This window comes from Silene latifolia, chromosome 8 (assembly GCF_048544455.1).
Source record: "Silene latifolia isolate original U9 population chromosome 8, ASM4854445v1, whole genome shotgun sequence".
Lineage (NCBI taxonomy): Eukaryota > Viridiplantae > Streptophyta > Magnoliopsida > Caryophyllales > Caryophyllaceae > Silene > Silene latifolia.
In genome coordinates this window covers 12,836,550-12,854,246 of record NC_133533.1, presented here as the reverse complement: position 1 = coordinate 12,854,246, position 17,697 = coordinate 12,836,550, and the positions used below count along the sequence as shown (strand labels likewise).

The 17,697-nt window shown below is 30.7% G+C and overlaps 1 protein-coding gene across 1 annotated transcript; it reads left to right on the top strand.

Moving 5' to 3' along the window:
- The first annotated feature begins 30 nt into the window (after nucleotides 1-30).
- Nucleotides 31-16,874, top strand: LOC141596418 (protein NRT1/ PTR FAMILY 7.3-like). Its single transcript, XM_074416564.1, has 3 exons — nucleotides 31-180; nucleotides 15,220-15,437; nucleotides 15,534-16,874. The coding sequence occupies exons 1-3, from the start codon at nucleotides 114-116 to the stop codon at nucleotides 16,773-16,775; spliced, it is 1,527 nt and encodes a 508-aa protein (XP_074272665.1). The 5' UTR covers nucleotides 31-113; the 3' UTR covers nucleotides 16,776-16,874.
- Nucleotides 16,875-17,697: the final 823 nt, after the last annotated feature.

Below are 17,697 nucleotides of genomic sequence, written 5' to 3'. Positions count from 1 at the left end.
TTTTTTTGTATAAATATCGTTTGTGATAGAATGATCGATTCAAAGAATCATCACAATTTTTTTTTTGAAACCCAAAAGGCTTTACTAATCATTACTCGTCTACCAAAGTAACAATGAGAAACACAATGGTTCCTGCTCATCCACAAAGGGGAGGATGGAAGCCAAGCACTTTATTATTAGGTATGCAACTATACACCTCCTGGTTAGCTTACTAATCTTATCTTGTAAATAAATACAAACAGAACGACGCATAATAAAACTCAATAAACAATAACTCAATATCTACGTACACATTGATTGCCACATTCTTCTTCTACCTGTTGCTTTTTAGCATTCAACATCAACAATAAGTTTGTTCATATATAAACCATCTAGATTACATTAACATGCGGATAAATAATAAAGCATTCATTAGCAACAAAATTTAGCACAATAATACTCTACTCGGTATGATATACAACACGATGAATATGCACGAAACTTCAAAAATGGTACTCAAAAATATTTTAATGTCAAAATCTAATGAGACGAAGAGAATTATATCTTGTCCATGAAGGCGAAGGCGCCACCGAGCTTAGTAACAGACTAACAACAGAACGATAATTCGTAGTTATATACATTAAAAAAAAAAAAAAAAAAAAAAAAAAAAAAGCATTGTGAACCATAAACTAATTGGAAAATGAAAGGGCGCCCCTCTGTCACATGGAGTGAGTGGGAACCATTGAATTAAGAATAGTTGTGAGAGGGTGACACCCAATTTGGGCGTTATTCGGTGACGCCATATTAAGCTAATTTATGTTTTTAGAGGTCATGGATGGGATATAACTACATATAGCCGCTTGGCCATCAGCTTTCTAAATGGTCTTTTTGTTCTACACAAATTCCAATGCAAAAGAGATATAGAGATAGCTTTTGTCCATTGTTATAGATAAATATGTAGTTCTTTAAAACTACTTTAATATTTAATATATATCTTTTGCATTATTCTTTTTATCGAATTTATATCTTTATATATAGGTGTTTTAAAAAACATGGAGAGTGTCACATGCTTTGAAAAAACCTTCTTTTTTATATATATACTAGATTTAATGCCCGTGCGATGCACGGGCCTATGTGTAGGATTCTATCGAGTATGTGCCTAGCTTATATAGTTCATAATTGTTCTAGCAAAGTTCTAGTAGTGTTGTAAGTGCCTCAGTCTCAATTAGTTTATCTTTGATTATTGCGAGGTTTTTTTTTTTTTAATCAAAAGGTAAACAAATGATTGTATCAAAGGGAGTGAATGACATATTATGATAGCATATTGATCGGAATCTACTATTTTTGAATATAGGCTGCTAGCATATTGTAACAGCATATTCAGTTTATACATAAAAACAATCTAATTGTTCTATAATCTGCTAATTACTAAACACATTTTCTTGATTCTGCTAATTACTAAACACATTTTCTTGATTCTGCTAATTTTATTTGATCGTCAAGCTTCCTTGGATAATCGGCTAATTCAGTTTATACATAAAAACAATCTAATTGTTCTATAATCTGCTAATTACTAAACACATTTTCTTGATTCTGCTAATTTTATTTGATCGTCAAGCTTCCTAGGATAATCGGCTAATCGTAGTCTGTCAGTCTGCTAACGTTATCGCTATTATAAATTTTCTTCTTAGTACTGTAGTAATTTACAAACCTCTTCCAAATATATTTAATATATTTTCAAAGTACTCGTTACAGTCGTTAGTGTTTTTAGATTAGCCCTCCAGAATATTTTGGGCTAATTTGAACTTCCGTCTTCTAATTTGAAACAAAGACTTGTGCGTAGTTTCACAAATTTATATGTATCTTGACGTTAGTTTGGAATTTTGGATTATCGAAAGATGGCAGTGAGTTAAAAAGGATAAAATCATTCAACTTTTGTGTATTATTGAGATTTAGCTTTATGTTTTTTTGGTCTTTTAGGTTTACGAATTTACGAAAAGGAAACAGTTGGATAGAGTATTTGACTTACGAATGAGAAATCCATATTGTGGACTATGCTAGGATTGCTAGCTTTATCTAAATTTGAACATACCGTAATTTCTTCATTCGACTAACGTTGTTTTCGAAAACGATTTAAGCATATAAATGAAACATGTGAGAGATCCGACCAAATTGTTGCACAAGAGGTTTAGTTTGTACTCCTTAAACGTAGTGGCAAGGGGGTTCCCATGTTTATTAAAAGGTTTTACCCTCCTTTCTCAAAAAATAAAAAGGGTTTTACCCTCCGGTCTCCACATACACCTTCACCTCAAAAGGTTTAGCCAAACTCTCAGTAGCATTATACTCGTTTTAGTAGTATAATAGTTCTATTATAATACTCGTATCATACTTCTTTTTATATGTACCTCAAATAGTTACGGGGCGGGGTTATATGGCTATCAAACATGAAACATCAGTGGTGTAGCTGTCGTTAAAATCACCATCATTAGTAAACTTAAATCGACTCACACAATATAATCCTGTCTCAAAACCACCAATGTTATAAGATAAATAACATACATAGTAATAATTATGCAAAGATATAGATTGCATATTGATATAAAATAAAACGAACTAAAACTACAATGAAATATTTAATAACTATATCTACATACTACAAATCCGTTCTCGGTCAATTGTTCCAATGACCATTAAAACGTAAATAAAAATCCAGCAGCATTTATACATGCGCAAGAAAAAATATAAACAATGACCCTACGGTTAAAACAATCTTACACACTTGATACACTTCTTTACGGACATAATAACAACTACGTACAAAAAATAATCATAAAACAGTATAAATTTAGAAGATGTTTACCTATATAATTTTTCCTTATGTAATCATCATGTATGTAATATTGTCTTTAAAAATTCTACCATCTCCAGTAGCCACGCACATCAACATGATCCTGGCACAATGTAAAAGAAATAGAAAATATAAGATATACAATTTCTAAAATTAGCAAGACTATATAATAATCAATCTCAAAACAAATTATAAAAATAAAAAACGTGAAAAGTGAGTCGTAGACAGACGTTGATGGTAATATATTGGTATATATAAATCATACTCCGTACTTGTAAATGACTCTAATAGCATGGTAGTATATATAATCTAGAATATGATATGGGGTAGAGTTTGTTCTTGCATGAAATTCATTTTTTTCCTTATATTTTTATAATACAACGTATATTCCTATTGCCTTGCTATCTTTTTTTTATTAATTGTAATCTATCTATATATGTAATGCATACAAGTTGAAGTCTATCACAATACTATAGTAGTTCATTAAAGTTGGAGACTCTATAATCGCTCGAAAAAAGCTTCCTTTAATAATATAGATAGATAGATATACTAGATTTAATGTCCGTGCGATGCACGGGCCACTTGTAATATTCTGTCTCTTGAACCACCATTGAGCGTCAAGTCATAAAATAACCATTACAAATGTCAACTCCGGTCTACAAAGATGCTTAATTCGAACTCCAACTTTAAATTGACTAAGTTGCACATGCTAATAAATTTCTAATTCGTTAAAAGCACTCGAATAGTTAAGACTAATTTTACGTGGTATTTACAATTGCAACTCCAAAATGACCAAATTACGCTCCCCAATACATTTCAGTTACAACACTTGTAACGGTTAAGTAACAATTCATGGACTATACAACCAGTTGTATATGTTGTACGGTGTAGAACCCGAGCTTTGTGTCAAAGTATCCGAGCTTTATATTAAAGAATATGAGCTTTATTAGAAAGTATTGAGTTCATTCAATTACACATTAAAAACATGACATTTAAATTAGCTCAGAAAGAATACACGTAAGTTCGGATTCTTATACTTGGTTGTACCATGCTTATGGTACAACTGGATGTATAATCCTATTTGTGGTTAAGTAACTATGTTTACAGAGTAAGGTATCGTTTGGTTGATAAATGAATTTGATTAGAAATGACTTAATAATAAAAAAACACGACAATTATATGTGTACTTTCAAACTTTACGAAGATATTTGACACTTATCTATTATCTCCATTCAGATCAAACTACGTTAGCAACTTTTCAATGTGATTATAACTAATGAATTAGCTTTCATAGTGTTCCATTCATAAAATTTCGGGTAGGAGTCCTATTTAATCGAATTAAGAGTTGATAAGGAGGAAATGAGAGTCCTATTTAACCTATTAGTAGCGTTCTATCGTGTATAATGCTATAACTGTAAATGTTAACATATATAACTAAAACGTAATATCATCCTACATCATTCAATGGTGTGCGCAGGAGGAAATGAGAGGTCGAAGGGTGAACGATAATATGATCGAGATATGTATATTGTATAGTATTAAAGACCAACATACTACTAACCAAATTCATAAGAATTGTCATACTCATGTTAATTAGATTGCTTTTACAAAACACGCTTATGTAGTCATTTATAATACGAAGAATTAAATATGGTATCATATACAAACTGAAATACTTCTGTTAGATTGTTTCTAATTGTTTTATCTTTTACTTAGATTTTGAAAGGTTTAGCATTATCTTATCTAATTGAAAACCAATTAAGCAGCATTTCACATTGCTCGATAGTCATTCAGAAAGGTTGTTGGACTCCTATGTAATAGCTCGGAAAAAGTTACTTTCTCCTATAAGACAATTTTTCAATAATGTTAATATATATTCCGTTTGGCCAATCATTTTTTTGTTTTTTTATTATACATTTTTTCAATAATGTTAATATAAATTTCCTTTGTTCAATCATTTTTTTTTATTATTATTTGTGAGAGAATGAAAAATATTTTAATAGAAGACAAACAAATAAATGAGACAGAAGGAATACTATTTCTACATAATAAATAGGCGTGTGATCTTTTTCTTTGAGTTGTGATTTTGTGGCTTACTACTAAAAAAATAAAAAGACTACCCCTTACGTATCTAGAATTTGTACTTCACAATTGAATATTTAAGAAAATACGTGACTGATTTAGCAATAGTAAAACTCCTACACAATCTTGAAATGCCATTTTAATTATACAATGATGAGATCACTTTAGATTTGCAACATACTGTTTCTCATTCCTATATACTAGATTTAATGTTCGTACCGAAAAAAAAAATATACTAGATTTAATGTCCGTGCGATGCACGGGCCACTTGTTAGAGTCTTTTGTAACAATTATATTTAGGGTTTGGCCTTTTTTGTGCATACCATAAGTAAAGTTGACCTGCTTAAAAAAGTACTCATAAAAAGAACTAAAATTTACCGAATTTCTCAAATTTATAGCCAAACTAAATTAATGCCTACGAAATCCTTAGATGATAAAATCTGGTAGGTTGTCGTTTTGAAGAGAATCCATATCCATGATAAATTAATCTACATATACCGTACCATATCATGCAATAATTAGTGTCAACACCACCTAAGAAAAACAAAATTCATTTAACTCGTCAACTCGTCAAGTATGAGGTATGAAAATTAATCGCTAAAAATTTTCTGAATGAAGAATCAATAATAATGCATATGCTTGTATAGGTAGATTCAAAGTTGACCAAATAAAAATGCATGAATGCTTATCATATTTGTACGGTCATATACGCATAATAATTTTATCAATGATCCATCTTTGAGATATTGCAAAGTGTCCGTTAATGACGTTTTATTGAATGATAACGGAAGATTTCACCAAGCTCCATCGCCTATTGAGTCCTCCCATAACTATGGATCAACTCCATAGTTAAACGGCTCAAAAGAACAAATCTCGACCTTTTTTAACCATCAGACTTACTTCAATTTTCAGATTGACAAATAACATTTTGTCATTCATTGTTCTTCATAAGCGAACACTTAAAATGCTAAAGGCTTACCTTCATGGATGCATTGATATGACCGGTGCGCTAAGAGTGACAGTACTCCAAGACGGTGCAGCAATAATATAAATCGTTTATGAACTACTCTCCCCTATGTGTCATTATATGTTGATGCATCCACGTTAATTACTCACAATAACTCATGGTTCACCTATTACTTTGGTTGTTACCCGTTTTCTACAGAAACCACACAAACACCAAAACGATCCAAGTAATCCATAAATATATACACAAACGCAATTGTTCTGCAAAAAAAAACAAAATAAGCATCGATCAATGTAATACTATGATGAGCAGACTAAAAAAATACGTGAAAAACTAATAGATAGAAGATGAACGGTGAAGCAAGCAATTAGGACATTTAATATGTATATATATGAATATTGAGGTGAGTTTATATTTGAGTCATATTAGAATTCTTTGACGAACGGCTGATCAAACTATATCTTTAGCATTATTTATTAATCTGAGGTGTTTTGCTAACGTTGGAGACTCTATAATTGCTCGAAAAAAGCTTGTGTTTTGCTAACGTTGGAGACTCTATAATTGCTCGGAAAAAGCTTCCTTTAATAATATAGATAGATAGATAGATTTTGATTGAATTAATTTATATTTATATTATTTAAGTAGTTTCATCCAATATTTTGTATAGATCACTTATAAAATCTTAATCCAAATTCAAAAAGAAACCATTGTCAATTGTGTTAGGAGTTGTTCACTTCCTCTCTGTGCTTATCACTTTTTCATGTACGATCCTCCTTTTCCTTGTCACTTTATCATACATATAGTATCCATTAGAGTCATTTAATAACACATCAAATATGTCATTATACCACAAAAATATGTGTTGTACCAATCGTTGGTTGGCACAGTGGTAGCATGGGGCTGCGCTTGGTAGGGAGGTCTGCGGATCGATCCCCCACAACTGCGATTGGGAGGAGTTTAAATACCGTAATCCTTGGACACGCCCCGAAATCCGGATTAGTCGGCTCAATGTGGTTCGGATTACCGGATGGTTTAGACCAAAAAAAAAAAAAAAATATGTGTTGTGTCCATTAGCTCTAACATTATAGTCAATGCTTGTTTAGAGACTGGATGGTAAATTGATAATACAGATGAATGAAATGCTTTAGAACGAAACCAATATCTTAAGCTGCTATAGCATCCGATAACGATTTATCATGACTAAAATCAACGGGTTTGGCCATAATCACAACTAAGTATAGCGCAATCAGATTTAGTTAAATAAAATAAACCAAAACTTAACATAAACATCTACTTTTGGAAGATTTCAGAACAAAAGACGTAGGTACAATTAAGCAAAATGAAGAAAAAACTATAAATCTTTTTCCACAAACAAACTTACAATTTTATGCCAATAATACGATCATGTTGTTGTCTAAGTTATGCCTTATATAAAGATATTTGGTCCACTTATATAAAGATATAAGATATAAAAACATAATAGAAAAGCATCAAGGTTAAACAAAAAATAATAAAGCAATGACAAAACAATGAATTAACAGAATAAAATGCAACCTATATTTATACAATTTTAGTGATCAGTTTTACTTGGACTGAAATTTTACATTGGCAATATTTTATTATAATCATCAGGTGAATTCATCTTATACCATAAGAAAAACTCCAACAGTCCTACGTGATGAGATCACTAAATATCCTATATTGCATTGCGAGTCTTATTTATTTTTTTATTATTGATATTGATTGATTATATAAACATTTATCTATTGATTATAATATAATTAGGTGATTCTTAAATAGTGGATTCTGTGTAATCTCTCGAAAAAAGTTTCCTTTAATAATATAGATAGATACTAGATTTAATGCCCGTGCAATGCACGGGCCGGTTGTTAGTCTTTCATACTAATATTTTTAATTATATTTAAACGTTATTGATTAGCCGGAACTCTGAGAGTCAATTAACAATTATCTATTTCCGTTTCAGGTAAGTTATTGTTTGATTATTCATTTAGAGCAAAAACATTCAGCACGAACATGTTAACTCGACCTAATAAACTTGAGTTGAAAGAAAATGACCTGCTTAATTTTATTGTAAATAAGTGTAATGAGCGTCCACAAAGATCGAATTAGTCAAATGCAATTATCATCAAGTACAAGTTTTGTACCGATTCTACATTGTACGTCTTTGGCCAATTCTCTTGGACACTTATTTTGATTGACTTAGTTGTAATTTATGTATACATGAGGGTATACCCAGTGCGTATCAAATGTAGCGGTTGCGGGTAGTCCTCGTCAAAAAAAAAAAAAAAAAAAAAAAAACACTTCCATTACTATAATCTACCAGCCTATGAAAAAAAATTATGAATAATTTGTTAATATTAAACTCAAATATAATATGAACAAAAAAAATCAAATGGGGCAATGAACTACACGTTCGTATATCAGTTAATATTCATGATTTTAAATTTACCCCGTATGTATGTAAATGATAGTCATAGTATAATAGCATGTTATCAAGATATATCTAACATAATATAGTGTGGAGACTTTTAAAGTAGTGTAAGTTATGTAAACAAATACACAATCGACATTGCAAGAAATAAAGAAAGAAAGAGAATTCATACACATTATTGTTTTGATCTCTACTCATAGGTTAGTGCCTTAGTGGCCTATTAGAGTTGTGATAAGGAGTATATATATGCCACTATAAAATTGTTCGGGGTTTAGTAAAACTCTTACTAAACTAATACGGAGTATATCAATTAATATGCATTTCATAACGGAAATGAACTGTCCTTCTTTGAAAATTACTTGAATTATTTTTTTTATATGCAAGTATTTTAGAGATAATAATAAATAAACTAATCAAATATAGAATGATAAATTCATAACTTTATTACACGAGAGCAGATTATCTATCCCATTTTGTGTCTCATCTTATGTCCCACTATATTCTCCTTATAACACATCATTAGCACTCTACGAAATATATTTAGGATACTACAGTCAGATGAAAATTTAGATAATAAAATTCCTATCATTATCAGTTTAAACTCATTTCATGATAGGTCTACTTTTGAAGAAGAAGAAGAAGAAGAAGAAAAAGAATAATAATAATAAATAAATAAAAAAAATAATAATAATAATAATAATAAATTCATAATTTTCGAACATCATTGATCGTTCGCCTCCACGGGAATACTGAAACATCAGCCTTACCATTGAACTTATTAAACCCACGCACACTCGTACTATCGACGCTCGACATGCACGTATCACAACATCTATGCATTATCTATAATTTAACAAATAGACAAAAATGTCAACCTTAAAGTTCAAGCTATAAAAAATTGTATTCGTAGTATTAGTGTTGTAGTAATACTCCATAATGGATAGAAGTTTATATATGAGTCTATCTTTTTATTTAATCTGATTTTAAATTCTTTTTTAAAATTTCTTAAATAATTTTTTTTTTTATATATATATGAAGTATTAAAAACTTTAATACACATTATCTATTCCAATGAAATCGCTTTAAAAGCATTTAAGTAGTTTTTATTTAGCTCTAAGTTTAATGTATATCTTTTATTTTTATATAATTTATTGAACAAAAATAATAGCCAAGCAATAACCAATAAAATCGCTTTAAAAGTTCCTCTTTTAAGTATATACTAATTTAATGTCCGTGCGATGCACGAGCCACCTTGTAGAGTCTATTGTAATACTTTAAACTATTTTCACACTGTAATTTAATATTTCAACCGCAAGATCGAATCCTTATGGTAATAAAAAAAAAAAAAAAATATATATATATATATATATATATATATATATATATATATATATATATATATATACTATATCAATCCCATTGTTCCATATATATATATATATATATATATATATATATATATATATATATATATATATATATATATATATATATATATGTTTGTATTCAATATATATATATATATATATAATATAGTTGTACAATTTTTTTTATTTGATACGAATATATCCGTTTTAAATTTAAGGTGGATTAAATAGTATAATTAAGACAAAAGCAGTCAAGCAGAATATATTGGGAAAAAGTAATAAATTTGTCTTATATGCTCAAGTGGAAGAATATTTAACCCGTTTAATGTAAAGACGAATACCTTTGTATATTGGGAGACTAACCGATAATCGTATTGTATTTCAAGGATGTTTAATTTGTTGTCACTCAACCGTATTAACGTAAATGTATATGTATATGTATATGTATATGTATATGTACTAGGTTTAAACCCGTGAAAATTCACGGGTTTGCTATAAAAAAACTCACAATTAGCAATTATATGTAATTATGTAAAACATACAAATAACTAAAAAACATAATTCATTGCTTTGTTATGAAGATAAGTCAGGTTTAAATATGTTTGTAACCGATATAAAATTTGATATTTTGTAAATGTATCATTATTTTAACTTATTTGATTAATTTTTAGTAATTATATTCTATTTGAACGTTAGGAGTAATCATTGCATATAATAGCACCAATTTTATTTTTGATCAAATACTTTATAATAAATATTTTATAACAAAAATTAAGTCTCTGTATATTATTATATATTCAAGATTGATATAATTAGTTATATAGATGTATTGAGCCATACTGCTATTAACACCTTTAAAACATTTATATGTTCATTCAAAATGAATGATTTTCATTTTCCACTAATTACTCGTAGTTGATAAGTTCAGCCCACCTTATCCTGTATATGTTTTTGGAAATGATTACACCCGTGTAACATGGAAAAAACGTACTTGAAAAATGATTTTCAAAAAAGCTCCTATAAAATTTATATTTGGATTACTATTATAGTTGTTCATAAGTTAACTATAAAATCAACTAAAATATTTTTAAAGAAGATAGAGAATACATCATATTTTATTTTAAATTCATTTTTATTATAGGAAGCTTTAAATTGTTGCCATATTTGTGTTTTGAACTTAGTTGTTTCATTAATTGACATGTCATCTTGAGATCAAATTTTGTGATGCCATGTCAGCGACTTTGGCTTTTGCATTAGATAAATATATGATATGTATATTGGGTAGGGCATAATGGCAACTAATGTTTTGGATAGGCAAGTTTTTTGGCGATGAGATATATAAAGCTTATATTATACTCGCTCCAATCGCTGAAAATTTTATACGAATATTTTTGCATGAGGTTTAAAAATGGAGTTTAAATTTAAAAAATAATAATGAAAAACTAGTTAAAATGAGGGGGTTGCTAAACTACCCTTTCCAATTTATTGTGGTTCTTGATATGAATGAGAAAGTATGAGGGCATAATGGTATTTTAAGTGGTAAAAGTAAATAAAATAGAAATCTATGAAATCAAATTGAAAATTTTGAAAAGAAAAATGTAGGGAATTCAACTGAACATCATAAATTTCAATACTCATGTTGATAATTCAGATGTTTTAGCCATGATTTTATATATGATTTTGAAAATTTCAATAATAATGTTGATGATTCAAATATTTTAGTTAAAATATGTAATAACATTATATTCATTCATTGTTAATATTTAACATTGCATTACTTAACATCAAACACAAGCATACAATATATTATGATTATATTTCTAAATTGATTTTAAATATTTTAAGTATACATTTTTGAGTAATTAATGTGATTTACTGGTTGATCTAAACTTAAACTTTAAGTTAGAAGGTGGTTTCAGGTTCGATTAAACTTATTTTTCTAATATGTTACATACTGTAGAGAATATAGTTCAGCTTTTGTTTTTAACATTAAAGTGAGTTTATATTAAAATATAAAATAAATATGGTGGAATAAATAGTACTTATTTTGTATGTGTAAAAAGAGCTTATAAAAAGAATTTTCATACAATATACATTTTATGATCTTTTTCATTTTATTTCTCAAAAAGTGAGAATGATAAATTAATGTACAACTATAAAGTGTATATATTATAGCATACTTAATTATTCCTACATAGCTATATATTGAGGGGATAGTTTTCAAATAAATTTTTCGATAATTATAATTATATTAGTGTTTTAAGTTATAATTGTTTGGAATTTTATTTTTAATATTTATACATTTGATTAAATTGTTACATATATAATTCCGTGCAATTTTCTTCCACGGGTATAAAACTAGTGAATGATATAAACATGATGTGCTTTATAAGACATTTTGCCAATTATTAATGAAAACATCAAGTTCTAAACCTTTTATCTTAAGTTATATTTTAATTTTAAATGTAAATTTATTAACTTTAATCTATTAGTTCCACTTTTTGGAAGAGGGACTTTCAATTTTAGAGGTTAAGTTTTCAATTACAATTACTGTTGATTCATCTTAAAACCTTCAGTTTTTGAATTAAAATAAATCTAGAGTTTCATATTAAAACTCTAAATTCTCAACTTAGGAGGAAGAATTCAAAATAATACCTCTGATCCTTAAGTTTCAAAAATTCATCTTTTAAATCTAAAAACTATAAATTTGTAAGTTAAAATTACAAATTTAAAGTTAAAACATAGAATCGAGAAACTATTATGTCTCAACCAAAATACTGAAATTAGAGTAGTACTCGTTAGTGACATTCCAACCGAAAATCAATCTAGGGTTTTAACTTGAAAACCACGTGTTTAAATTTTAGTGTCTAATATAATGAATTTAAACTTATAGCATCACTTCTTACATAAATATTGAACTCTAAAGAACTACGGAATACAAAGTATAATTGGTACAAGATTGGCGACAATAGAGCGAGAACCATTTTGTAGCCAATGCGGGACTCGAATCCACACCTAGAAGATTGCATATGCTCTTCCATTTGAGCTAATTGGCTATTGATAATGGTATATATAACATGAAATCTCGGGTATTCAAATAAAAATCAAGAGTTTAAAATCTAATGTTACATGGACTGAGTAAGCTTGTGGTTTTAACTTTTTAAGATAGGCAAAGGATATACATATTCTTTACAAACTGTAAAATATTGTTTCCTCCTTAAAATGTCTTCCCGAAAAACAAAGTATCTATACAAATTTAAAATTTATTCCGAACATAAATAACAAAGGATACCATTTTGCATTTATAATTGAGGCTCTTAATTTGCAATTAAGATAGGTTTACATAATGTGATCAAATTCAACATGACAATCTTATAAATTAGAATTTATGTTTAAGTAAAGGACTAGATTAAGGTAAAATCAGTATGGACCCCGTGCAATGTATGCACAGTATTTACAGAGTTTTACTTTTCATTTTATTCTTTGTGAAATTTAAATTGACAATTTATCTATTTTTCATGTTTCTCATCATTCTATTTTGATTTGAGAAATAAAAAATTAAATCGTAAGAAGTCATGAAATGAGTGATTTTTTTTACCGAGAAATTAACGACGTTACTTTATAAATATTTACTAATGACATATTTTTTTAGCGATAACTTTTTATCATAAATAATCAATGAATTTTATCATAAAGTTCTTAAGAAAAAAAATAAATAATTTCGTTATCATAGAAAGACACGAGATAAATTTATTCATAATGTGAAATATTGAATGTTATAAATATTCAAATCTAAAAGATTATGCCATTTATAACCCGTCGTGTAAATATCTATACTATATGCTAAAAATACAAAATCCTATTCTAGGAAACATGTTTTAGGCGGAGTGTTGTTACTCTATTTTAAATAGCCTCTTAGGTTGTTTGTCTCAACTTCAAATACCTCAAAATATAAGAAACCCCCACCATGACACTCCCAAACACTATCCTACCAACCTCCAACGAGACCCGTTTTGTTGAGGATATCAAGTGCGTATTTTCTCTGACAATGGAAAATACCAGAGGAGCTTCTGGCTACTTAAAGAGCTATGAAGTAATTTAATTTTCCCATATCCTTCATATAAACACACTTACTAAGATATTCCTTAACACGACGAATACCGTCCGCATCATTACCACCAATGACTAAATCGTCCACATAGACGAATATCGTCCCCATCATTACCACCAATGACTAAATCGTCCACATAGACTAGGACGTAGACTTCAACACCAGAAGCATGATAACAAAACAGAAAATACTGATGAGACATGCATTTTGAATACCGTATGCCATAAGGGAAGTCGACAATTTCTCGAACCAACACCGAGAAGCTTGACGAAGACCATATAATGACTTCTGATCTTAAGACGACAAACTTTACCTACCATAACCTCGAAATGCCCAAGCGGCAATCTCATATATACCTCTTCCTCCAAATCATCGTGAAGAAAAGCATTATAAACACCCATCTGATGCAATTCCCAATTCCGCGCTACATCAATGCCATAAAAACACGAACAATGACCATTTTAGCGGTAGGGGCAAAAGTCTCAAAAAAATCAATCCCTACTTCTTGACGATTTCCAAGCACAACGAGCCGAGCCTTGAACCTCTCAACTGAACCATCAACACACTATTTAACCTTGCAAACCCATTTATTGCCAATCGCTTTATTGCCAGCATGCAACTCAACAATGTCTCATATGCCATTCTGAATCAAAGCGTCAATTTCGAGATTCATAGCACCGCACCACCGTTTATCTTTTATTTACTACCTCTCGGAAAGAATGGTGTCGCATCGAAAAATTATCACAAGAAACATGTGCTAGGATACGACATACTAGAACATGGCGATTGGACGGGCTTGTTTGGGAAAAGGCTATATTCTTTGATATCATTAAGAACTCGAGCAGCCCATGTCAAATACTTATCACTGTTGTACTTGGACCATGGCACATGAGGTCGTTTTCCTCGCCTTGACTCCGATTCAAGTGAATCATCCTCCCTTGATATCTCATTATTTGTTCACAGAGTACGATCACCCAACAATTCGGGCTCTTCTACTACAACATCATCCAAGTCTACCACACCATCAGTCACACTCGCCACATCAGGCACGTCACCCAAGATAAACCGCCATTAAGGCGCACTATCCCAAAAATTCTACCGACAGACCTGCTTGAAAATGTAACGCTCTTGCCACATTAAGAATGTGGCGATGTTTTTTCTCCACCCGTCCATTCTTTTGTGAGGTACCGACACAAGTGGTTTGATGTATTATACCACGGGTGTCGAAATGAACGTGTGAATTCCGTCCTATTATCAGTACGTACCATCTTAACATCGACATTAAATTGTCGTTTTACCATAACCATAAAATTTAGTTGGGTTTATTTTAGGTTAAACTATATTTCGGATTATTCTCAAAGGATGGGTAATAATATGGATTATTCATATGAATTAACCCTAAATAATTTACAGTGAATCAAGCTTTGGCTATACTGGCATATTTCGGAATTGGAGTGAATCTAGTACTCTTCCTTAAAAGAGTGTTAGGCGAAAATAATGTGGATGCTGCAAATAGCGTCAGCATATGGACGGGAACAATGTACATGTTCTCCCTTCTAGGCGCATTTGTCAGCGATGCCTATTGGGGAAGATATAAAACTTGTGCCATTTTTCAAGCCATTTTTGTTATTGTAAGTTTAGTTCTCACTTTTTCCGATTCACTTGATAATCATATTCTACAGTTAACTGTTCCAATAAGAATTAACCTATGTTGTAATCTGTGATAGGGCTTGACATTGTTCTCATTACTATCCACTTTAATTTTGCTCAAGCCTAAGGGGTGTGGTGACGAACATGTTCTATGCAACTCGCACACTGCCTTCCATAAGGCATTATTCTACGTTGTCATGTATGTGGTGGCTCTTGGTATGGGAGGATACCAACCAAATATTGCAGTATTTGGGGCAGATCAATTTGATGATCAAGATGTCCAACAACAAAGATCAAAATTATCTTACTTCAGTTTTTTCGTCTTGGCTCTTAATCTTGGATCTTTCTTATCGAAAATGGTCTTGGGAAATTTTGAAGACGGAGGAAGTTGGGGTGTTGGATTCTGGACTTCAACTGGTTCTGCTATGATGGGTTTAGCTTTGTTTTTTGCTGGAACTCGTCTATATAGAACCATCTTGCCAAGTGGAAATTGTGCTTCAATGGTTTTTAGAGCGGTCGTTACTACCATGTCAAGGCGACAACGTTTTGATATGGAGCAACAAACAAATGATAATAATGTTAGAGAATTGAAAAAGGTTAAACGCCTAGTGAGGTTGATTCCTATTTGGCTATGCATTATCTTTTATTCGGTCGTATTTGCTCAGATGTCTTCCTTGTTCATGGAACAAGGTGCGGCAATGAAAAAGAAAATGTGGCATATACACATCTCACCGGCTACTGTGTCTGTATTTAACATAATTAGTGTGGCCATCTTCATCTTTTTTAACCGTTTTTTATTGAGTCCTCTAGTAACTCGGCAGAGAAATCGTGCCTTGTCCGAGTTAGAAAGAATGGGAGTAGGACTTGTCATTGCCTTTTTGGCCATGATGGCAGCCGGGTTAGTTGAGTTCTTTCGACGGAAATATGCCATAAAAGAGTGCGCTAATGCCAGCTCCCTTAGCATACTTTGGCAAATACCGCAGTATATGCTTGTTGGGGCTTCAGAGGTTTTTATGGGTGTTGCTCGAATGGAGTTCTTCTACGGACAAGCACCAGAAGAATTGAAATGCTTTGGAACTGCTTTGTCCCTTACTTCAGTTTCCCTCGGAAATTACTTAAGTACTCTCATAACAACCATAATTACGAAGATATCTACTTCGGCCGGTACGCCTGGATGGATACCGCAAGATTTAAACAAGGGTCACCTCGAATGGTTTTATTTCCTATTAGCGGCTCTAACCATGATTGATTTTGTTGTATATTTGTTCATAGCAAGAGCTTACAAGTATGTTTTGGATGAGGTGGCTAACCATAATTGATTTTGTTGTATCATCTATTCATGGCAAGAACTTACAAATATGTTTAATTTGAAATGGCTAAATAGTTTGACTTTTTTTTTATACTCCAATATTATTGTATCGACGATATGGATTACAATTGTGGCCCAAACCGAACTGAACCGAATAAAAAAATGTGATTCAAACCCAACGTGTAAATACGCACACCCCATTCACTAATTGAATATCCACTATTGGAAAACCCGAACCATATCCAAACCCGATCCATTCATACCTGAACCCGATCCAATCAAATATTTTGAAAATTTAGGGTTTATTAAACATGAAATTTTAATTTTGTCATATAATATAGAATATTATATATAGTCAATCAAGTTTCAGGTCGTGTTTTTGATTATATGGTGGATCGGGTATGGATTTGGAGCGGGAATGGATTTGGAGAAAGGTACAATAGATCGGGTATGGATTTTAATGTTTTGGATATGGATTGAGGAACCAATAAAGTGCACCGGGTTTGGATCAAGCAAAACCCGATGTAACCCAATCTATTGTCATCCCTAATTAAATTGACGATTAATTAACCAGAACAGTTTAGACGGTGGTCTTTCGCATTAAATGAAACTCTCTAAACTGTACTTTGATATGAGTCTTAATAACCTCTCAAGTGAACAAGTATCTTCGCACTAAACAAGGGTCGAACCCCAGGGTGTATATCTATCGTTGTTATTCTGATTGTTTAGCTAAGTCGAATAAAAATTAGGTGGTTTGTTATCTATTTAAACTAAGCTAAATGATAAGTAAATGAATTTAACTAATGCAAATGATAAAGGCTAATGGCAAACGAAATTATACGGTTTTACTAAATAGCTAAAAACCCTAGGGCACGATCATTCCACCGACACTTGCAATTTACATCTTAACTCCGTTATTTGGTTATTTAGGG

What these genes read in the sequence shown, in the direction of transcription:
- LOC141596418 (XM_074416564.1), top strand. Translation starts at nt 114, where the DNA reads ATGAGAAACACAATGGTTCCTGCTCATCCACAAAGGGGAGGATGGAAG. An exon ending in GCCAAGCACTTTATTATTAG is followed by an intron (nt 181 to 15,219) that starts GTATGCAACTAT and finishes AATAATTTACAG; the next exon opens with TGAATCAAGCTTTGGCTATA. An exon ending in TTCAAGCCATTTTTGTTATT is followed by an intron (nt 15,438 to 15,533) that starts GTAAGTTTAGTT and finishes AATCTGTGATAG; the next exon opens with GGCTTGACATTGTTCTCATT.